At 37.7% G+C, this 25,312-nt stretch overlaps 1 protein-coding gene across 8 annotated transcripts in view; it reads right to left on the reverse strand.

Moving 5' to 3' along the window:
- Positions 1-25,312, reverse strand: part of col13a1 (collagen, type XIII, alpha 1) — a 140,801-nt gene that overhangs the window by 103,281 nt on the left and 12,208 nt on the right. For all 8 annotated transcript variants that reach the window (XM_024296974.2, XM_024296973.2, XM_024296976.2 and 5 more), the window contains exon 2: positions 18,989-19,058. In XM_024296974.2, coding sequence (XP_024152742.1) covers positions 18,989-19,058 — 70 coding nt within the window. The remainder of the gene's footprint in view (positions 1-18,988; positions 19,059-25,312) is intronic.

Here is a 25,312-nt window from a genome sequence, read left to right on the forward strand (position 1 = left end):
ACAAAAATAACTCGAATTTCATAAATATTTCGTTTTTAGTTTTCCAAAGGTATCATATGATTATAAATATGGATTTAGTTCACTCTGAAAGACTAAAGAACATCTTGGTATGGCCCCTTTAAAGTTTCTCATGCTGCCTTTATGTCAATGTTTTTCCTGCTAATCCACAGTAAAAGTATGTCATTGAGTTTTTGATAAAAGAGTTTAAACATGAATGAATGTCAATGAACTTCAGGTGCACGTTCTTGAAGAGATTTGGTTTTCTTTAATTGAGTCCATAAAGCTTGTGAGCCATGTGTTGAACTACATGCTCCAGGTCACTTCAGAGTGTGAACGTGTGTTTGGGTGTACACACACGTGTCTGTAGTAAATCCTCAGAAACACGATTGAAAACTTTCGACTCCAATTCCCCCAGAATCGTTCCCCTTCTCTGTCACTGAAAGGTCACAAAGGTCAAACTAAGTATTCAAGAAATGTACAGTGCTTTGTACACTGAAATCTGACCGAAGCTTTTGGGAAAAGCCCTCGTGATTTCTTTATCCCGACTTACTACTATACTAGTATGGCAGCATTGACAGACGGGGTTAGGGTGTTGCTGGGATCACCAGGGCAGAAACAGTGACGCAGTGCTGCAGGCGGGGGAGCTGCAGCGCCGGTTATGTGGCGGCCATGCTGCAGGAACGGAAGAAAAACCACAGCACCAAAGTAAAACTGCAAAGGGAGACCTGTGTGTGGGTTAAAGGTGAGCAGCTGACTGGTTCTGAAGGGTCACTTACACAGGAGTTTTATTACGTTGTGTTTGAACCCCAGCAGGAATTTTGACATGTGAAACCACCAAAACAAAATTCTGGCCGGCCTGGGGCAACAAGAATTGTCCATCTTCAGGAGCAAAAGTTCACATAACATATTAAAAACATTTTGTGCTGATCATGAAAGAGGGAAAAGACGCAGTTAGAGAATATTAGACTTGTTTTTGGTCTTCACATGATACCAGCAGATAGAGCGGATGATGTGGGTGTCTGCAGCTTGATTTTATGAACAGATGGTGTTTTCCTGTTAAACTTTTCATACAAACCATTATTTTCTGCTTTTGTTTCAATACAAAATGAACTGAGATACGTTGAACTTCAGGTATGGATTTGTTGTTTGAATCCGTGTGGATGTGGAAGGACAGAAAGATTTCCTGGAGGGCTTTAACGGTGGGAGGAGATACTGGAAGCAGAACCTGGATCTTTCTGTGGCCGTCCTGACTTCACTTTTGATGGCTGCATCCTGGAGCGCTCTGTTAATGTTGAGCTGGGGACACATCAGGATCCCGTGATCTCACCACTGAACCACTAAGGTGTGTCTGCTGGGCCATCAGAAGGAACACCACTTTGTTTAAATGATTGTGACAAATTTGTTTTTTTATTAAAAACCAAATGAATATTGAAATGTCTCTCTTCTTGTTTAGTCAAATCCTTTCCCTCACTAGTTTTTATAACAATTTCAAACTTTTTTTACTTCTAATTTCTAATCTTTGACTTTCTGGTGTCCTATAACAAGTTTTTTGAACATGATCTGTAGATATAATAACTAAGATGATTTAAGGAGTCTTTTAGTTTGCCTTGCAGATGACATTTTTGAAAACTCCCAGTTATGTTGCCTGTTTTTATGGCAGATCTCAGGAAACAGCAAAGCTGCAGAAGTTGGTGAGTCTGCAAAAGAAAAACCTCTCAGCAGCAGCAGGACTAAACCCAAGCAGAACATAGATACAACAGCAAATATTACAGTTAGATGAATCGAAGCTTTAAACATCACCTTCCAGTGGATTCAGAGGTCAGCGAGTCTTTGTCCAGGAGCTAAGTTCACGTTTGGAAAGAAAATATTCCACACTGACCTCAGACGGACATTTGGAGCAGTTTTTTTAAAACTATCATCCATCCATGTATCCAGCCATCCAACTTCAGGACAAAGGTATAATGATCTGGACAGTTCCCCACAGCCTATCAGATGCCTCGTAAGGCTGTAACGAGTATCTGAATACTATGATATTTGTAATCTGCTATATAAGAGTAACCGTATGTATAAGAGTATAAAAGTTTGAATGTTTGCAATTTCTGAACTCGCTGATTCGCAATCTTTAAAATCTAAGACACTATTGGTCTAAAATGGAGATTAATGTTGGATGTTAAGTAGATAAACTAATCAAACCGTATTGTTAAATGATCCAGAACAAAAGAGACGTTTATGGTTTATTTACTGCTGAAGTTAACCAGGAAGTTAACAGAGAAAACTTTTGAGTTTAAAGTGACATATATCATTTTTTTTCTCTAACTTCTTGTGTTTTTATCTGTTATGTGTAGTTGAATGGTCTTTATAAATATATTATTGTAATTTTCAAATAAATTATAAGTTGAAATAAGACAAACATGTAGCCACAAATCAGACTTAAGAATTGTGGTTTGATCTGAATCGCTGATCTTGATTCATGAATTGAACAAGATTTCCACTGAATGATCAACAACCCTAGCCTTAACTGTAATGCTTATTATATAAAAACTGTTATTAATTATGTTCTTCATTGTGTTTAATCATTTCTTAGACCAGGGGTGTGAAACTCAATCGCACAGGGGGACAAAACACACCTTAGGTCATGGACCGAACAGGATAAACATTTATTGAACACTCTCAAACGAAATTTTTATAACTTTAAAACTGTAACTTTTTTCCATAATTATGAACTAGATATATAACATTACCTGTGATAATGCTAGTGTGAATGCTGTAAGTTGAATTTGGCCGCTGAAGATGCTGAAATTGATAACTAAAAACACTGAAGCTGATAGCTGAAAACACTGAAGATATTAGCCAGCTAAAATATTAGCTAAATGCTAAATTAGCATAAAATACAGTCAAATAAAATAAAAACTTGGGTTAGCCAAAACAGCTGAAAAAATAGCTGAAATCCCAAATAGCCAAAGAAATCTTAGTAAATGCCAAAATATTCGAAAAAACTAGCAGAATGCCAATTTTTAAAACTTTAAAACTTTAACTTTTCAACATAATTATGAATAATAAAATGCAGGAATATTATTTCAGAATAAATCAACTTAAACCTTAAATAACTTTCAATATTTTACTCTCCATATGAATATATTTAGTCAAAATTATACAAGTTAGAAATGAGCCCAAGATAACATTAATAACAATAAAATAAAATGATCTGGAGGGCCGGAAAGAATTACCCAGAGGGCCGGATCCGGCCCCCGGGCCTTAACTTTGACACATGTGCCTTAGACAAACAGCACCACAATACATGAACATATTCTGTACAACACAAGTTGTACACGCATCTTCATAAACGGGAAGGAGAAGTCAGAAGAATTAGTCTTGTTTTATTTCTGACACTAAAGAAAAAGCTAAGAAAAGAGCCGACCCTTGATGACCTTTACTGTCTGCCACCACACACACCAAAACCACACACACCAAATTCCTCAAGTTTCTTCTTCATAGATCTCTTCCTAAAAGAACACATCTCAGTGAACAAACTGTCCAACTGGAAGTTCCACAAGTATTTCTTTTTCTAAAAGTCAAGCTTTCAAACTGAAGAGGTGGACCTTTTACAAGCTTTTATTTTGTTAGACAGTTGAGGTAATTGAAAGTTTGGTTCCTGTCACAGCTCGGACAGCCTTCTTTAAAGGGTGCTGTGGGAGGAGGCCTGAGCAGCATTCTCGCGCTCGGTCTCTCCAGATTAGTCTCAGTCGTTGCCTCCTGCTGAGTTGATGCTGACACAAGGTAAACAAAAAGAACAACACACCCACACAGTCCTAATCCTCACACAGAAAAGTTGCTTCAAAACCCTGAGTCACACACACACACACATGGACATTTTTGGTTTACCGGTACTTTGAAGCAGTGTCAAGACAAAGAACTCCTCCATTATCAACTTTAATGTCCTCACCTACTGAGAGCAAATGTGCTGCGAGTATTCATGTGGTGCAGCTGGAACATCTGCCAATCACCTAAAACATTTGTCCACCTGCTCGGCTGTTTTTGTTGGTTAACAGATGACCAAACCAACTGTCCACTGCTCCTGCCTCCCCCGTCTCGCCCCCTTCAGCGGGGCATCTCACCTAAAAAAAACAATGAAATAAATCCTGCTCTGCCTCTCCCCTTCAGTGAGCACAAAGCCCGCTCTCACTTCCCAGCTGGGGAAGTCATTGTGCACACACGCATGGTGTCATCATCTACCTTTACTCACAAACACCGTGAGACAGCCCGGGGGTGGGGCCCTGACCTCTGACCCCTCTGGATAAGAGCTTTGCTAAGTACAGATCCCTGGAGACAGGACATCACTTCAGTTCCAATTAGTACATGTCAGAGAGTCTCTAAGCTCCGAGAGTGGCACTCTGAGAACAGGAAGCTCACATCCCACCAGATCTGCCCTTTGCATGACTGAATGTAATCAATGCTGAAAATAATCACTTCAAAAAAGGGTTATTTAAATACAGAGTTCACACAAATGTTTCAAACTGCACCAACCTTTGGGAATTCCTTTGATTTCCTTTAGTGAACCTGAAAAACCTTTTGACCAAAGTGTCATGCAGGCCGATCGGTATATAGACCCAGATGAAGCAGTTATAGCCACTATATTTTCATGTAAGTAAAATATTGAAAGATATTTAAGGTTTAAGTTGATTTATTCTGGAATAATATTCCTGCCTTTTTATTATTCATAATTATGTTAAAGAGTTACAGTTTTAAAGTTTTAAAAATAGGCATTCTGCTAGCTTTTTGGACTATTTTGGCATTTATTAAGATTTTTGGGGGTATTTTGGAGTTTAGCTAATATTTCCACTACATGCTAGCTAATTGGCTAATTTGGGCTTTTTAAAAAAAAATTAGGCTGTTTTGGAGTTTAGCTAATACTTACATGCTAGCTGCTTTGACTAATTTAGGCTTTTTTCCATTATTTTAGTCCAGTTTTTAGACTAATTCAGCATTTAGCTAATATTTTAGCTGGCTATCGGCTTCAGCGTTTTCAGCTATCGGCTTCAGTGGTTTCAGCTATCAGCTTCAGCCTTTTTAGCTATCTTCAGTTATAAGCACTAGCATCTTCAGCCAAATTCAGCTTACAGATTGCAGCAAAGTAGTGCCACTACTTACAGGGGTGTCAAACTCAATCGCACAGGGGACCAAAATTTTAATATTTTACTCTCCATAAAAATATATTTTTTTACAGTATATATTCAAAATTATACAATGAGCGCAAGACAACATTGGGGCAATAATGAAAAATAAAATAAAATGATCTGGAGGGCCGGATATGATTACCCAGGGGCCGGATTCGGCCCCTGGGCCTTGACATCGACACATGGGACCTAAACGGTTGAAGAATTACAATACATGAAAGAGCTTGTGTTATTTAGGTTTCACCGGCGACATCTCCGGTGTCAAAGGATTAACAAAATCTACTGTTAATACTGCTGCATCTTAGTTGTAAAACTGAGTTGTACAAAACTCTGAGGCAGAATTAAAACACCTAAAAGAAACCAAAACATAGAGCTTAGATATGGAGCTTTGTGGGAATTTTAGATTCTGTGAAACACTTGAGTTGTCAAACTGATTTAACATTAAAGGCCTCCTTAGCTTTTCTCGTGGTTTGTTTAGCACCCTGACAAAGAAAACCGAGGGAGAGGCTGCAGAGGAGGCACATGGAGAGCTTCTGGAGGTGATTTTTCAGCTGCTGAAGGATTGATATGTCCTTTTCTGTGGAAGGCGCCTCAATGACCTCTCCATCTTCATCCAGTCTCGGATCAAATATGTGTTGCAGAGTGTCAAATAATGATGCAACCTGAGACCCGCAACGGAGCTCATTCACTTCTCACCTTTTCGCAATAAAATGATCCAGTAATGGTGGGTTTCACTGCTCCTGAACTCTTCTGGTAAAGCCATTGAGCTCCTGCTGCATTTTTCTACTCACCTCAGAGACCTGACGCACTAACGTCTTTACAAGACAACAAGGAGCAGAGAAGTAGTACGCATGTGGGCGTGCAGCACATTCTTGAACTACTGAGAAGAATCTCAGGCACTTTGGGTCCATGTCCAGTTTCACACATTAAAGAGCCATTTGAAGGGGGAAAGATTTGTTTGCTTTAAAAGAAATATTTTCATCTGAGAAACAACCAGGAAGGAACATTTTTTGTTTTTTCTGCACTTTCCATGAGGAAAACTCAGCTGCCATTAATCTTAACTGTTTGTTTTCTCTGCATCATTAACTCAAAGAAGGAGAGAGTGCTTTCCTTCCCGTCTCCTGTCCAAGACACACTTTCACAAAATACATCAATGTTACACATAAGCTTTTATAGTGTTATGATAGTGATGCAAAACACTTTGACATTTGCACAGATTATATAGTAATCAATAGTATATAAAAGGACACAATTAGCCAAATGCAGGCATTTACTTTCTACATGTGAACACTCTCTGGAAGCTGACTGTGTACATTACATATTCAGCATCTATGAAGGAAACACGCTCTCTGATGTCAAAATAAGAGCAGAATGTCTGAGGATTTTAAATAAAACTAAAACAGGGTTATATCTTCCCCTTCCACGGCTATAAAACATAGCATGTATTCAATGGTTTTGTGTGGTAACAATGACGTCTCTGACTCAATACGAGTCAGAAACCTGGTCTTCAGATCTAGTAAATAAAAACATAAAATATTTTTTAAAATAAAAGACAAAATATGTAAAAATACATAATAAAGCTACTTTCACAGTACCGGATGTGATGAACATCTTAGAATGAAAGACTGAATTGACCGTAGAGGAGGGGTCTCCAACTGGCGGCCATTTGCGGCCCCCAAGTCGATATTTTGCAGCCTCCGCCTTGATTTGAAAGTTCAAGTAATATCTTCTGCATGTCCACGCTTCTTTGATGATGGCTTTGTATTTGCTTTGTGATGTTTCAGCTTCATGTTTTAAACTTTACATTTGCTATTGTCGTTGGATCTGGTCGTATAAAACTGGACTTTTTAAATAAAAGGTTTAAACTTCAAGAGTTAAAACAGGAGAAAAGTGTGAAAATGTTGATATCTGTTGGATAAACATGTATAGTGAAGAGTTTTACAGCCTTCAAGCATCTAACCCTTGTGCTATCCTCGGCATGTTTACATTAAAAGTCATCTGGACCCCACAAGACAGCCCGCTGAACTTTTTTTTTTTTTTTCAAGGATTTTTTTATCTTCACTGGTGTCCGTGGCAGACATGAAATCCTCTCCACCTCTGTCATGGGAGGATCACACATCAATAAAAGGATCGGGTCATCTGGACCCATAAAGGTGCTTTTACACTGAACGCGACATTCGTGTGCCCCGCCCCTTCTTTGTCACGCAGCAAATTCACTGCTCATAAAACTTGACGCTGCGGCCACATGTGGGAGGAGCTATCAGCTAATGCGCTTAGGATGATGTCATAGGGAAAGGTGTGCGTCGATATCTCACTTTGAATGTGTGGACGACACAGATGATGCTGAGAAATCAGGTTTGTCTCTTGTGGTAATCACTGGTAATATGTCTCCATGTTTGAGTTTATATGATTATTATTAAAAGATTTTCCCCGTACAGGAGGCTGTGTCTGTTTGACAGCTGCTTGCAAATGTGTTTCTGTGCTTCAGTGGCTTCAAGGCTCTCTGTCTCGTTTTAACCCAAGGGGGAAAAAATCCTAATACAGTCATCTAACTAACATCACTAATGATCGGTAGAAGAGATCCAAAACAGGAGCTCACAGATAAAGTAAGAGTTTGTAATAAAATGACACATGTTGATAAAGAGAAAATGATCAGCTTCCAGCCATGAAAAGTCAAAGGCATCAAAAGCCTTGAAGCAGAAGGCCTCATTAGGATCACCCCAGCAAAATGTGCCGAGTTTGGCCCAACCCAAAGAGAGACGGGACAAATCTGAGCCGTATGTCCAACACAGAGGGAGAGTAGTCCAGAGGTAGAAGCTTTTAACAGGGTCACATCTGGAAAAGTCTGCCTCATTATAAAAAGCAGCATGGAGTCAGGCGCTATGCTCACTTTTACCATTCATGGTTTGGATTTTTCTTTGAAATATATTAAAGTGGATTTCTCTGTAACACTGAAACAAAAGACCGGATAGCACCTTCAGGCTAAGGTGTGCATACTGTAGTAAACTATAACATAGACAGAGTCATGCTTAAGATCATTAATGCAAGAAGAACTCACTGAAATAAATCAATACTCCACTATAAAGCTTCATGGAAGAGTTCAAATGCAACAATCTGATTGTCAATGTTTGTGTTATTCTATTGTCATTTCAGAACCAGGACCTGGTGCAGCATGGGATGATGGGAGTAAAGACAGCATCTCAACCAGCTATTGACTGTGTTTACCCCTCAGTCACCTGTCAGCAGGAGCTCCTCACCAGGTCGTCCTTCCCATACAGAACTTTCCCTGAGCTCTTCATTCTTACTCTTATCTTTGACCTCAGGATTTGGACTTCACTGGTTCCTCATGCGAGTCCTCAGTGAGCTCTCTCAATAACCTGTGGTCTCCATGAAAATATATTTTGTTACAATTATACAAATTAGAAATGAGCGCAAGATAACATCAGACCATTAATAACAATAAAATGATCTAGAGGGCCGGATCTGGCCCCCGGGCCTTGACTTTGACACGTGCTTTAAGGGGTTGAGATCTGGGGACTAACTAGGTTGCTTCAGTACCTTGAAATGTCTTTGATAAAAAAACTCTTGGTTGTCTGGGTGATGAACTTGAGATCATCCTCCTGCTGGAAGATCCAGACGCATTTCATCCTCAATGCTCTCCCTGATGGAAGGAAGTTTTCATCCATACACGGCCCCATTCAGTCTTCTCACAGATCAATTGTCCTGTTTTCTTTGCAGAAAAGTAGCCCAAAGCATGATGCTTCCACCCCCATGCTTCTTTGGATGCAACTCAGCATTTTTTCTCCCCGTAAGTTGAGTTTTTACCAGAAAGTTCTGTTTTGGTTTCTTCATATGACCTTCTCCCAGCCCTCTTCTGGACTTGTGGTGTGTTACTGATGCTAGCCTTTGTTACTTTGGTCCCAGCAGCTCTCCTCAGGTCACTTATTAGGCCTCCCAATGGGATTTTACTGACCATTTTAGTGACTATTTTCACTTTACAGGGCGAGGTCTTGTGTGGCGCCCCAGATGGAGGGCGATACTCTGTGGACTTGTATGACTTTCATTTCTAATAATTGCACAGTTGATTTCTTGTAGATTCCCTACTATAGAGTCAGAGTTTTATACTGATAATCAGCTAAAAGAAGTGTCAGTAATACAGGTAACAAATGGAAGGCAGATGAGCCTCTTAAAGAAGAACTAAGTTTGTAGGCGAACAAATACTTATTGAATTGAGAAATGTACCACTTGTATATAGAAGGAAACTCTATTTACTGTATTTTCAGCTGTAACGTGTCGAGTGTCATCAGATTGAATTAGAACGTCCTAATGTGCTGAAGTACAACAGTAAAGAGTGTTTTAGTCACAGTAACAATGTGGAGGCAGGTTTATTGCTCACTTGGAGATTAATTAAACAGCTAAAATGTGTTCAAATATAGCTCAAACAAGTCAACTTTCCACGGTGACACCAGCAAATGTTTGAAATCATCACAGTTAAGAACTATTCCAAGACATTCAGGTGAATGTCTATGCGAGCTCAACATCAGGTGAGTTTGCACTAAAGGTAATCATAAAAACCAGAATGTCATAAATTACTTTGCTGTAGATTTCAGCACCATCTGGAAAATAACTATAACTATAACTATAATAACATGTGACCCAAAAAATAAGCTGAGCTGCACATGTTAGACGCTTTTCATCCAATACAAACACATGTTGATTTGTATTCACATATTTCATTCTTCAGAGAAACACTTTACCAACAACTTCATTTTAACTTTTAAGAGCTCAATGTTATTCAAGTAATTGGTTCAGAAGGTGCCAGTGACTTTATGTTTTGAGTTGTTACTGTATTCTCACCTTTGCTACTGAAAATACAGCCAATAAATATGTATACGGCCTAAATTGCTTTGGCTCACAGAGCTGACTGACACCCAGAACACCCAAAGACGTTTGACTTGTGCCTCAACATTTGCTGTAAAACACATTGAAACTGCAACATGACATTTATATAAGGTAGAAACATGAACTGTATTAACTGATTAAGGAATGCTTGCATCAGATAAAGTAAGCTAGCAGGTTCTGTTGTCATTACAGGATCCTCCAACCTTCCATAGAGGAATGACAGCATCTCCACACACCATCACACAAGTGTTGGGACAGCTGAAGTGTTTGTACTGCTGGAGTAGTTGTGGAGCAAAAGGAGGGCTTTGTGATGTTGTGAAAAAGCTGAAGAGTAAAGCACTCCATTGTGGAGAGAAAAGAGACTCACCTTGATTTTTTGGTGCACAATTCTTGATTTGTGCACAAATCTTAATTTAGGATTTGAGCGTGTGTAATTCCTGATTTGTAACTTGTATAATACAATTTGCGCATTAGTACAACAAAACAAAATTCAAAAAAGTACAATATACAATTTACACATGCACAAATTAAAATGACAACAGCTTGAAAATAAAAATGATGCACAAATCTTCAAAAATTACAAATGAATAGCTGGTTATGCACACACAAACACTTAAGTTACGCTGGTCACCACTCACCGGGATAGCAAGAGGCGCCGGACCTTTATAAATACCCGCTGATCGAAGCTGGCCGGTGGGCTGATCAACCCCCTCCGCCCTGTCAGTGTTTAGAATGGCCTCACGCTGCTACCACCGCGGTCCAAATCCAGAATACACACACAAATCCTAATTTACACACAAATCAAGAATTATGCTAATCAGGGTGATACTTATTTCTTTCCATACTCCATTACCACTCCTAACTCTAACGCTGTCATTGAACTGATTCTGAAGCATGGGGTACACCCTGAACGGGCTGACAGTACACTGCAGGTTCACACCCACCACAGACACACACAAATTAGAGACAATCTAGACACACCAACTATGAACTGTGGGAGGAAACCAAAGAAAACACATGAACAAGGAGATTACGCAAACTCCTCACAGAAAGAACACGGTCGAGATACCGTAGAAATGTCGGCTAGAATTATTTAAGCTTAAAGAACTATAGAACTAACTCAATAATACTGTGGCAAAAAAGAGAAACAACGTATTTAGCTTGATGGTTGAAATGTGCCTCTTGACTTCAGTACCTGAGCACTAAGCGGAAAAAATCTGACTATAAATCCTTAAAGTCTCCCTCTGATGAAAATCCTGTTTTTTTAGTTTTTGACAAGTATGCGTGGCATTTTTCTTATGAAAGAAAACAAATGTAAGCAGAAATCATTTTGTTATGGATGAAACTAAAAGTACTTAAGTTGTGGTTTTTTCCTTATCTCGGGCTCATTAAAGTCTACAATCGCAGTGACCGCCTTTTGATTTGTAAAAGTGTGATGAAGAGCAAATATAACACACTAAGCTGAGGGGCTGGTGGGGTTTATTTTGAATGTTGACACAACGATCCTATGGAATGCATTAGGCCACATAAACTTGTGATCATGAAAACAAAATGAATACATTCTCACCTTTTAAAGTGAATTTAAATTTACATTGGATTTTCAAACGGTATTCCTAATTTAAAAGATCATCGCTTTTTAAATCATAGGCAAAAAAAGACTTTTTATTCTGGCTCTCGCATTCTTCAAGCTTTGGCTGAACATTGGCAGCTGCCTGTAAACTTATCACAAACAAGGCAAGGCGATCTGCCGTGTGTTCTTCCTGTCAGCACACATGTCAAGGTGAACTTGGGCTTCTTAAATAACCGACCCCACGGCCCAGGAACCCTCCCACCCCATGTCAGCTGTGCATTTTAGAGGAAGTGACTTGTTTAGACGGGGGATTGTCAGTTTTCTCTCTGCTGCACTGTGTTTGTAATACAAAAAATCCTACAGGAATTACAAACATTAAGACTCTGAATTATCTGAATGATGAAAGACAAATTACTTCTCAGATGACACATCAAAAAGGAGGGTTGATAAGAGAATGTTACCTACAACTATAAATGAAGTGAATAAACACAAAAGTAAATAAAAAATAACATCTTACTACCATTGTGCCTTGTGGTAGTTATACTCAAGAAACTAAAAATAAATATTAATTGAAATATCTAGAACGATTGAAGAATGATAGAATAGCTATTCTGGACGATGACCAATGACTCATACGTAGCCTAAGCAGGATCATTACTTCCACTTTTAGCATTTTGCCTTTAGCTCTAGACTTTAGGATGTTCTTTGCAGTCGAACATTTCAAACACAATGAGAAGTTGACCATTCACAAAGTGGCACTAAGAATTCAACAATTACATACAAGATAAAGACGACATCATTCTAATGTCTTTCTCAGTGGTTTGGAACTATGGCCTTATAGGATTTGGATCCTGGTATTCAACTGGCACAGACCCTAGAAGCAAAAACATGATGTAGGTCACTAAAAAAGGTTCTGGGTGTTCAGTTAACCTACTAAGACCAACACAACATTTTGCTGCCTTGTGTTATCGTTTGTCAAGGTGCCTTTGTGTTCTGCTACATTCACACGAGGCATGATGGGAACTGGATCAGATTAATATAAAAAAATATATATATAAGAGATTATGAATGTATTTCTAAACAAATGTGTCTAAATGTGTAAACTCAACATGAAATTGAATTGAATTGAGAGGATTGAAAAAAAATCTGAATTGAATGATCCAGGTTCTTGTGAATCAAATTGTTTCTGGAAATTATTGATACTCCGCCCTAGTGTGTGTTCTTTACTTCAGCATCACCTCTTTCACTGGAATGTTCAAAGATTGTTCCTTCTGTCATCCATCTATGTGTAAATATTGCGGATGAACAATCTCAGGGTTAAAATACCACCCTTACATTGACAGGCTGTAAAGTATTCATTCATGATAAAAGTATGTCACCTGTGCGTGCCATCAAACACTGGGGGCAGTGTGGTGATTCCTATTTACTGTGTTTTAGAATCTCAGAATCAACACCAAAAGCTCATTTTTCCATGTGTTTTTTCACTCTTGGATTTCTTTTGGAGGCCAGCTCAGTTGTTATCCTTCATGCTAACAACTGGACCACACAACTTTAAGTGTGTTTTTCTCAGAGAAAACTGTTTGTGCTTGTTGCTCCTTTGCCCTCTCTGAGATGTGAGTATTGTTTATGCTTAGCTAAAATATGTTTTCGTGTGTATTTGTGCAGACAGAAATCACCGTTTAACGTACACAGAACGTGCAATAACTTAGACTCACAAAGAGCCACGGAAACACTGAAAGTGGCGGCGTTCTGTTAACCAGATGATGACACAAACACAGGCTTCAATGAGAGCTGCACCCACAGCACCTGCTGGAGTGGAGTCCTTTGGGCTGTTTCCATGGTAACTGGAGCTGAACCCAACCTGCTCTCCAGCAGGTGTCTTCAACAAACCTCCTGATGAACTTCAAGGATCTGACACATTGTTTCCTTCCCTCATTTGTATGCTTGATATCAAAGCGAGTTTCTTTTGCAGAGGTTTACGCGACATACAAATAGCAGTTAGATATTAAGAGACTTTTTACGAGCAAAACACTTTGATGCGACTTTGTTACCAAACAGCATCTCAACAATAACATGCAGACTAACCTTAGCAGCGTGCGGACAACAGCTGTACGACAGTCCCCAACCGCCTGCACTACACTGATCCTGACTCTACATTTTAGAACATCAAAACATAACTTTTAGTTATGTTTTGGAATATATTTGAAGAAACCAAAATCAAGTGCTGGTCATCTGAGCTTATAAAGGTTTTTGTTCTTGTTGATTTATCTGTGTTTTACAGAAATCTCTGACGTTTCAAAGTTTGAATGGGGAAAACAAACTTTGTTTTTTGACTGTTTCCTTTAGAAGTCGCCATAGTGAATCATGCTAAAGGGAATCAACGTCTTTATTTAACCCCCACCTCTGCTCACACTAACCACCCTCATGGTCTCCTCCTCTGCAGCACATGTGTCAAAGTCAAGGCCCGGGGGCCGGATCCGGCCCTCCAGGTAATTCTATCCGGCCCTCCAGATCATTTTATTTTATTGTATGTTATCTTGCTCTCATTTCTAACTTGTATAACTTTGACAAAATATATTTTACTGAGAGTAAAATATTGAAAGTAATTTAAGGTTTAAGTTGATTTATTCTGGAATAATATTCCTGCATTTTTATTATTTATAATTATTTTAAAAAATGGCATTCTGATAGCTTTTAGGACTATTTTGGCATTTACTAAGATTTTTTAGGCTGTTTTGGAGTTAAGCTAATATATTTTAGCTGCAAACCTACGTTTTTTTGTAGGCTAATTTGGTATTTAGCTAATATTTTAGCTGGCTATCTGCTTCCATGTTTTTATCTATTAACTTCAGCATCTTCAGCGACCAAATTCAGCTTACAGCATTCACACTAGCATTATCGCAGGTAATGCTACACATCTAGTTCAGAATTATGTTAAAGAGTTACGGTTTAGAGTTTTAAAAATGTGTTGAATAAATGTTTATCCTTTTTGGCCTGTGACCTAAGGTGTGTTTGGGATTTTGGCCCCTTGTGTGGTTGACTTTGACACCCCAGCACTAAACTAACGGTCTCACCACAGTCTTCTACACCTTTCCTTTCACCTTTGATGACACTGTTTAGTCATTCATCTCACCTGAAACCTTTCTCCACCCGTACCACCAACCTCTTCACCTCTTTCTCACACTCTCTGTTGTTCTGGACTGATGGTCGGAAGTCCATAAAGTCAAATTCAAATTCAACCAACTTTATTTATCCCCAATGGGCAATTCTTTTTGATTAGGAACAACATAGATCAAATATAAACTGTTCATGAAAACAGACCAATTACTGACTAAACATTAGCTTCCTAACGCCAAGGATCTATTAGAACAAGTATCCATGATGTCAAAAATAAAGTATGTCTGAGAACAGTCAGAACAAAATCTGTGGATTGTTTTAGTATCAGTCCAATACGATATATCACCCATCCCTAACCATGACTGACGATTGTCAAGAGGAAACTCAATGATAAACCATGCGGCTGTGGTCCTAGTCCAGAGGTCTGAAACCTACGGCTCCAGAGCCACGTCTGGCTCTTCTACCCCTCCATTGTGGCTCTCTGGTTAAAGAACAATACAAACTTTTAGTTTAAAAAAGTAGCTATAAAGTAAAGTTATATAAAAAAGTAAAATAACTTCTCACTCTGCAAGGCTCCAAAGCTCAGTAGCCATAGTGTTTCAATAATTGAGAACTAAACATTATGAAAAATTTCAGTGTTTTAAGTGTGCCTTGTTGTTAAAAGTAAATACAGTTAATTTTCTCTGCTTTAATTTTAGAAAGTTATAGATTTATGAATTTCTGGATAAAAAGCACCACAAATGTTAAAAAAAAATGTGTATATATATATATACAAATATCTGTAAAATTCAGTGTTAACGAAAGTAAACATGAACAACAGTGCCAATACTTAGTGCAGAATTGTTGTAAAAAACTGAAAGAAAACTAAATAATTCAAGTAGCTGCCAGACACACTGGTGCAACGCGCCTCCTATCTACCTCTGAAGGAACGTCTTACCAAAGATGATGAATATATCTCTTTACAGCCTCTTCAAAGAAAATAAAAGATCGATACTTGGTGAGAATCCATCAAGAATCAATCAAAGGGACCAAATATCGTGATATATCACAATATCGATATTTTGGCACACCCCAAGTGGTGAATACTTCTATTATTTTTAATTTTAGTTCTGATTTTGGAAAAGACTTGTTTATAGAAAGATGTGGAATGTCTTTAAGATGTGACACAGAAACAACACACGCTCTCTGACATACGTTACTCTTCGAGCGCTTACGTGATCCGGCTGAATCTGAAAAGCGACTTTTCATTTTGACAGGATCAGCTGATTAGCGTTGATTTCGTAAACAGCGTGTTGCATATCAGTGCAGAGCTGCTTTTCTCTGTGTCAGAATCCACTGAATTTACGTTAGCAGCGTAAATGGTTGAAGAGTTACAATAGTCGTGTGGATCTAAACACTGGAGCCAAAGCTCCGCCGTTAAATGACCTGAATTCTACTAAAACCAAGTTAGATTGGTGTTAATTTAACTAGAATGAATTGTCAAAAAACATGAAAATAGATGTTAAACTCAACACTTGCTGGATGCTGATAGGTCTAGTGTTGGTATATGTGACAGACTGGCGTGCACTCTGAGGCGTACGGCTGCTCCAGCTGTCTGGTTGAACCAGCTTAGGTTTTCCTATTATCGCCGAGCATAAAAAGCTCATCCGAGTTCAGCCTCACAGGATCATGTGGGTATCAGTAATGCATGACATCGTCTGGCCGTCGACGAGGGACCGCCTCTTCCATATGCACAAGTCTGGTGATTCATCTCCATCCAGTCCGCCCGTGTGCTGCGCATATTTTTAGGCCCATCTCTGTGTTTCACACACCGGATAAACATTCGAAAGACAACAGACTCTGCGGCACCATTAAGGTCTAAAGTGTGCAACATTTAGAGGGTCCACTTTTAGCAGCTGACGTGGTTTACTTTCTACAGGCTGACCCCCAAACATGCCATCCTCAGAATAAAGCTCTGTGTCCTTCAGGTGAACAATATGCAACGAGGACACAGTCTGCTGTGCAAACATACATGTCAGTTACAGTTTTTAGCCTCAAAAATACAACATTTATACCTCAATAAACACATTTCCACTAACTTTGTTTGCTAACTCGGATGCCGTTATTCTATTAAACTTTTTTCTTTCATCTAGTCATCAATAAGTAGGTTGTTGAACAAAGTTTAAGCATTGAAAGTCACATAGGAGACATTTGAAAATAATGATCAAACTAAAACAATGTAAACTTTCCTTCCTCTTTCTGTTGAAGCATCAGGAGTTCTCCACATTCAGACATTTGGCTCGTGTAAATACTCACTGCAGCCATTTGGACCGAACATTCAAACATGTAATCAGTGTTGAGTGACAAGCACCAGGTGGACGCCAGGCACAGCACTCGCACAACATTTGGGCACCAATGTATCCCATAATTCATTGCAGCCAGACAAGCTGACGAGAGTTGATCAATTCTAATCAAATCTATCATCAGAGCTATTCTTTGATTGATTTCAGAGTGGAAGGTGACAGCGTTTGGACGCCACTCTATAACCTCTGCAGGGATATTATAGTTTTTACATTTACTACATGTTCTGCACTGGATAAGCAACACAGCAAAACCATGTTTCATTATATTATATTATTTTTGTGACAAACTTTGTCCAAAGTGTGGAAACAAAAACCCCTAAAGCTGAATCTGTTTTGATTTTATAACATAATTTCAGGGTCATGTTATATTTTCCAGATAAATATGTCATTTAAAAAATGTACGCCCTAAATTTTTAAATTTTTTTTCCAAATTTCTCAATGTGAAAAAATCTTCAAACCTGGATTTGATTCAGTGTTGAGTGAAGAACTTTTGTGTGTTTTGTATTTTTCTTAACTGTTTTGACAGTAAAAATACAGTTAAAAGCAGATGATTAATCATAGCCAAACTGGGATTAAATATTAGTTAAGTACTGATTACAATAGAAAGAATTTAAGTGTTTTACATAAACTTTCTGTCTGTGTTTAGATAGTTGCAGATCAATACTAAATGTAGTGAAGTCAACTGGACAGCTGACTGCAGGAAATACCTTCTTTTCCACCATTAATTTTTTGTTTTTGATCTAATTTCCTGGTATTTGGTATCAGCCTAAGATAACTAGTGAGTGTGTTTAGTTTTTAAATAAGCTCCAACCACTTTGTTGCTATTTGGTATGGGTTGTAAAGGGACTCTCGCCCCTATCAAAAGGGGAGAAAATTACAGGAAGCTGCAGAAGTGACAGACCATCTGGCCCCTCCGGAGTTGAAAGGCGTCCACACCTGCAGCTCAACAGTCTGCTGTGAAACAGCATGCAAACCGCCACCTTAACAAGCCGGCCCACAAGCGTGTTAAATCACTAACATCTTCCTGACAGGACCAGTTAGCACTAACGTGGTGACCAGCACCTCCCCCTGTTCTCACACAGCTCCAGTACATCCAAGAGGAGAGGCACTTCTACCAGTCTTCTATTGTGGAAAACGCTCCAAAGAGCTGCCATCAGAAAAAATAAATAAAGAAAACATAAAACACTACTTAGTGTTACCTCCAGACCACAAACCAGGGGGAATTTCTAAAGCACCCCTGCCGCTCTGCAGAATATATGACTTAAAAAAATACTGTTTTTTTATTATTATTTTGGCTAAAAACTGCATAATCATAATTATAAGACCACTGAGAATGATTTTACAAAAGGTAGAAATGTAGTTGGAGTGGGTCTTTAATCAAATCAGCTGTATTTTTTTTCTTACAAAAAAGAAAAAAAAAAAACAATGAATGTTCTTTGTCTAAAGTGGAAATGTGTAGCAATAGGTCAGATCTAATTATGCTTTTGAGGTTCTTTCATAGAGTGATTCCATGAACTACCAACAAATAATTGGAAATAAAAATATGGATTGCACCTTTGCACAACTGTTGATAATACTTGTTCTAAAGTTAATGCTAAAAATGTGAAAAGACACCAAGTATCTGAGTGCAGTCAGTAGGATAAAGGACTGGACTTATGGTGATTTAGGAAAGTTCAAGATCTTCTAAGTTCTGGTCGTATACAATGAAAAAAATCTGAGAGTCATTTGAATATAATTAAACAAGCTTGAATCAAGAAATCACAGAGATGTTGCTTGAATCAGGTGCAAACTCAGCCAGCAGACGCATGGTTCAGTCTCATCAAAAAGACTCATGAGGCAGCCATGAAGACGAGGGAGGAATGGGTGTTAGCACAGAAACTTACCAGGGGGACACAGGCAGCCATAGGGAGCTTCCCTCACCTCCCGCGTCTTCGCCAATCGTGCTGAAAGTTTCTGCAAAGACAGCAGAGTATTGTCAGAACATTCCTGGAGATCATGGTTCTAATGACAGAACAAACTGTTCCAGCTAAAGAATCAATTTGGGAAAATGTCTGTCCAGAGAGGATCCTAAACATCGTCTTTTGCCATGTCGATTTATAGGCTTCTGTCTAAAAGAATAGATACATATTATTTTGAAGAGAAGCTCTTCACCAAGGTTTTTACTGGGCATCGTATTGGTTTTCTTGTGTTAATAATACTTCTTACAAAAATAATCATTTAAGAAAATTAAATAAGAAAAAAGTGTTTTGATAGAGTTCTTCTTTTGAGTCTTTCTAGAGTATCATATAAGGGTGTGCCAAAATATCGATATTACGATAATTAGTCCTGCGATCGATTCTCGATGGGTTTTCATCAAGTTTTGATCCTTTATTTTCGTTTGAGGATTTTGTAAAATATTTAATTTGTCATCTTTTGGTGAGACGTTCCTTTGGAGGTAGATAGCGGGCGCGCTTTTCACCAATGTGTCTGGCAGATATTGATTTTTTTCAATTTTTGTTCTGTTGTTTATAGCAATTTTGCACTAAATAGTGGCACTGCTGTTCATATTTACTATTGTTAACACTGAATTTTAGAGATAATTCCAATTCAATTAGTGTCAATTCTTGTCAAAGACATTATTACTGATTTGCAAAAAAGTGTCTATTCTTTGTTGCACAAAATAAGACACAAGTTGTTTATTATGATCGTGTTCAAGCTAAAAAATAAATGGGGATATATTTTCCCCAAAAATGTGTGCTCTATATAATGTGAGTTATGATTTTTAGCATTTATCTAAGTATCCCGATATCATCAACATCGTCAGCCTTGTATCGCATCGTATCGTGAGGCACAGAGTGATTCCCAGCCCTAGTATCAAAGTGTGACTGCTAACGTTAATATGCTAACAAAAGCTTGCATATCATTTGACCATGAACAAAACACGAAACCATCCAAGACCATTCTTCAAAGCGTAGCAGTTAGTCCCTTTGGTGGTGCTTCCTTGCAAAGGAATGGGAGCAGGGCTGTTTAGGAGCCATCGACAGGTGCTTGAACGGGATGTTATTAAGGCCCTCTCATTCTAAGCACTGCTCTGGTATTCTGGGTAAAGCATGTGCCCTCAGTGTGTCCAACAGCCCAAACCCAGATGACAGCTTTGGTTTAAACTTAGGGTCATTAGATGAATATGTGAGGCATTTGTCTGCTTCCTTCTAAAAGAATGAATGTCCGAGTGTCTGAGCACATCTAAAGCCTGAGTCGCAGCTGCAACTTTAGGGTGGATGCAGGCTGGTCAAACCTGTATGGGACATGCAGGTGGCCCGCTTGAAATATGAAGGTTGTAGAGCTCTTGGTGAGCCCCTAGAGAACATGTGTCAAAATCAAGGCCGGGGGGCCGGATACGGTCCCCTGAGCATTTTATTTTATTGTTATTTATGGCCTGATGTTATCTTGCGCTCATTTTTAACTTGATGATTTTGACAAAATATATTTTTATGGAGAGTAAAATATTGAAAGTTATTTAAGGTTTAATTTGATTTATTCTGGAATAATATTCCTGCCTTTTTATTATTCATAATTATAGTAAAAAAGTTATGGTTTTGAAGTTTTAAAAATTAGCATTCTGCTAGCTTTTTGGACTATTTTGGTATTTACTAAGATTTTTTTTGCCTCTTTTGGAGTTTAGATAATATTTCATGCTCGCTGTTTTGGCTAATTTAGACTTTTCTTTAAAGTTTTTTAGGCTGTTTTTGAGTCAGGCTAACCTGCTTTTTTGCAGGTCTTTAGGCTATTTTGAAGTTTAGCTATTTTTTCAGTTACATGCTAGCTGTGTTGGCTAACCTAATTTTTTTTGCTTGTTTTTTTGTTTTTTAGGCTAATTTGGCATTAAGCTATTATTTTTGCTGGCTATTAGCTTCAGTGATTTCAACATATTCAGCTATCAGCACTAGCATCTATATTAGGCCTGGGCGATGTGGGAATTTTCATACTGCAATATCGTTTTTTTCATTTTGTGCGATAATATTTAAAACGATATCAATCAAATAACTTTATTTGTCAAACTAATCTTTATTGCAAGGAGCTTTAGGACTTCAGATTTTTGCACCTCAACCCCCCCCCCCATTAAATCTTAGTTAGTTCAAATTAAACTTTCATTATTTTTTGTATTAACTGTAGTATTGAAACTAACTGTGAGGAACATTTAAATATTTCTAATAAATATTGTACATATACATAATGTACACAATAGTTAAACCATAACGGTGGTAAGTTTTCAATAGGCTGTAGAGAATTTCTGATTTAATTTAATCTGACTGCAGCACATACAAGTTCCTTTCAAATTAAAATTAAGTCTTAATAACATTGTTCTAAAGCAGCAAATATGTTGCAGTTATTTTTATATTATTTTCTAATTTCTTCTGAACATAAACTATAGGTACTGCTGTGCAGCAGAAGATAATAAAATGTAAACTTAAAATAAACAGTTCTGATAATAGATTTAATCATCATTTCACTCAGTCATCTGACATGTGTACATGTTAGAGGATTGATCAAACACATAAGATCTCTTCATTTAGTGTCATGTCAGGAGTCGTTAAAAACAAGTTTATTTTACTATTATTAGATCACCTCATTAAGAAATGAGCATAAACGGAACAAATGTAACTAACAAACTGTTAGGAGCATACGCAGTCTGTCCTTCTCTCCTCTTTCACCCCCGCGTGACACGTGACCCGCAGCAATAGACAGACTGTCTCCTTTTTTCTTTTTTCATGGAGGTTCTCCTCTAAATCAGGTGTTTAAACTCCTGATTTTAAAGCGTGTCTTCTCTCCCTCGCACTCTGTGGATCTGTCGGTAACAAACAGCTGCGAAAGAATAATCCAGTCGGACCGAACCATCTTCAATTTTGGTGACGATGTTTCCAAAACAAAATATATAAACATCGTTACCTTGACATTAAAAATAAAAGTATTTGCGATTATATATTGGTTATTGGTTTACTGAAATAATGTTTTCTGTTGTGTCCTTTTGTCATCATTCGGGGCCTCCGTCCCCCCCGCTCTCAGTCTGGGCTCCTAGAATCAGCCGCTCCGTAAGAAGAAGAAGAAGAAGCGCGGCTCTTCCGGGGTTTTCTCCCCTGTTCATTTAAAACGAATAGACAATAGACTCATTTCACTATCGAAAAAAAGTAATATCGCAATAACGATAATTATCGTTTTATCGCCCAGCCCTAATCTATAGTGGCCAAATTTAGCTTACAGTTTCCTCAATAGCATAATTGCAGGTAATGCTATATATCTAGTTCATAATTATGTTAAAAAGTTACTTTTTTTAAAGTTTAAAAAATTTAGTTTTAGAGTGTTCAACAAATGTTATCTTGATCAGGCCGCGACCTAAGGTATGTTTTGAATTTTGGACTAGCTCATGTCAATGGAACCATTTATTAGTTTTGGTTATTTTCTAGAGAATATTGGATTCTTTTTTTTACATTTTAGCCCTTGTACTACTCTAGATATGTTCACATTAAAATGGGGTCATCTGGATCCCATAAGATAGCACAAGGGTTAAGACACGGCACAAATCTGAGTGGACATCCGATTTTGAGTTTCATAATGATAATTCTGCCTCACGTGGCTCTGTCAGAGAAAGGATCAAATCCACTCTGCTGTCTTTGTGTCTGCAGCAGGAGATCGAGCCCCACTCTCGTTGAAAAGAACATTGAAACTTTTTACTGTAAAAATGCCTTTGTAGGTCGTTAAGACCAACAATTTCTGTAAGTTTTAAACATTTTTTTTTTTTTATTGATCCAGGAAGACTGAATCTGTAAATTTTTCGCTAGCTTAGCTTAGCTAAACTGTTATGTTTTTTACAGCTCCCACTCAACCACAAAAGTACTGCAAAAATTGTTGTGATCCGTTCAGGATATGCAGATTTCTAATAGAGTATGTATCTGGTATAATAAGCTTGAAATATAGAAATGTTGGTCATAATAAAAATAAATGTAATATACTGATCAAGTGTCAACATCTGATTTTTTATCAAGTCATCAACCATGTGATCAGGCCCAAACTACGATTGCCTGATCTGATAGGGGTATCCCTAGTATTTAGAGTTCAAATTTCTAAACTTTGGACAAAGAAGACGCATTGGATCAACCAATCAGGGACTCCGCTTTGGCCTGTGACATGTTGATGATGTCATCAGCAGGTGGAGTCTGAAACCAACATGATGAAGAATCGGCTCGTTCTCCTCCTGAATTTTATGTTTTTCTCATTTGTATCAAGACAACTAGAGGTGGGGGGAAATCGATTGGTAGACTTTCTTTAACATAAATCAGTCTAACTTTGTAAAAACCAAAGTTTAAAACTCCAGAAAGAATGAATTTTGATCAAATTTACATTTTTACATTTTCATGTTATATTAGGCTGAAACCATAGTGATTTTTGCTCTCAACCTATAATAAGATGACCAATTTGTGATTTTTAAACAAGAAACTATCTAATTTAGTAAAAACTAAGTTTCAAGGTCAAAAGAGAAAGAATCGTGGTCAAATTTTCTGTTTTGGACACTTTTACGATTTCGTAGGCCTACGGCATGACCTTTGCTCCCCATCTATAATATTGTGACCACTTTGTCATTTTTGATCACTAACCAGTTTTGTAAAAACCATGTTTAAAACTAAAAAACAAACGAGTTTTGACCAAATTTTGACACTTTTAGGATATTTTAGGCTGAAAGCATGATTTTTTTCCCCAAGAGTAAGAATTATGGATCATTTCATTATTTTCTGAATCATTTTATTAATTTTAAATGCTCAATGATCAAAAGGTCATTATAATCTAAAGTAAAACTAATAAGTGAAACTAAACAGAGCATCTTACACTGACATTTTTGAAGAGCACACAAACATGGCTGACCTTCAGATCGCGTCACACTAACGGCCCCGACTTCGCATAAAGTGACAGTTTGGAAGCATTTTGGCTTTTTATAGTGTCAACAGTCAATTGGCTTTGGATGAAAGTCATGCGGTATGTAAGTTCTGTCACAGACGTGGAGCACGTGACTAAAGTGTTGTATATCAAAGAAAAGTGTAGGACATTTTAAAAAAAAAAAGGAGGACAAAGTCAATATGGATACCAGCACTAAAAAAGACAATAAACAAATGATATTAACAGGGTGAACATTAATATTGTGTCTCAATAACAATAATATCATTTATCTGACATAAATTAAGTAAATGCAGAATTATGAATATGTATTTCCACATTTATTGTTCTTTAAAGTGAGAAGGACATTTGGTATACTCTGCATTTTAGTTCTTAACTGGAGCTTTGTTAATTAGTTACCTTAAAATGTATGTTATTATTGTAAAAACACGTTAGTATTTATTGATATTTTTATTTTAATGTTGGATAGAGCATTAAATTTACATACTGCGTTTTAGATTGTTATAAAAAAGGTTTTGAAGAAAATAAAAACATATATATATTTTAAATAGTTCATAGATTACCATGGTAATATATTGATTACTGCAATGTCTGCCAAATCGAGATACTGTCGGTATAGTGAGCGATGTATCATAAATGGTATCATGAGGGCTGATTCCAAGCCCTAGTTGCAATATGTTACCAGTGCAAGATAACACCAGGCCTTTAATAGCAACAATATAAAATGGTCTGGCGGGCCGCATCCGGCCCCCGAGCCTTGATTTTGGCATGTGTGCCGTTAGGGAACTGCATGACACACCTTTGCTCCCCTTAAGATATGGCCACTCTTGTCTATAACCCTCCACGGGCCAACAACTCAAAACCTGCAGCACCTGTAAAGGTAAGAACCCTGTACTGATTCAGAACTACAGTAGACCTTAAAGCAGGGCTGTCAAACTCAAAATCCAAAACACAACTTAGATCGCGGGCCGAACAGATTAAACTTTTATTGAGCACTAAAACTAATTTTTTAAAAATTGAACTTTTTAACATGATTATGAACTACAAATATAGCATTGTATAGCAATGTAGCAATGCTAGTGTGAAATATGTAAGCTGAATTTGGCCGCTGAAGATGCTGAAATAGATAGCTGAAAATGCTGAGGTTGATAACTGAAAACGCTGAAATTGATAGCTCAGATCACTAAAGCTAATAGCTGAAAACGCTGAAGCTGATAGTCCGCTAAAGATATTAGCTATATACAAACAACAAAAAATAAAAAAATCTATGTTCGCTAAATGAT

Source organism: Oryzias melastigma, linkage group LG15 (assembly GCF_002922805.2).
Source record: "Oryzias melastigma strain HK-1 linkage group LG15, ASM292280v2, whole genome shotgun sequence".
Taxonomy (NCBI): Eukaryota; Metazoa; Chordata; class Actinopteri; order Beloniformes; family Adrianichthyidae; genus Oryzias; species Oryzias melastigma.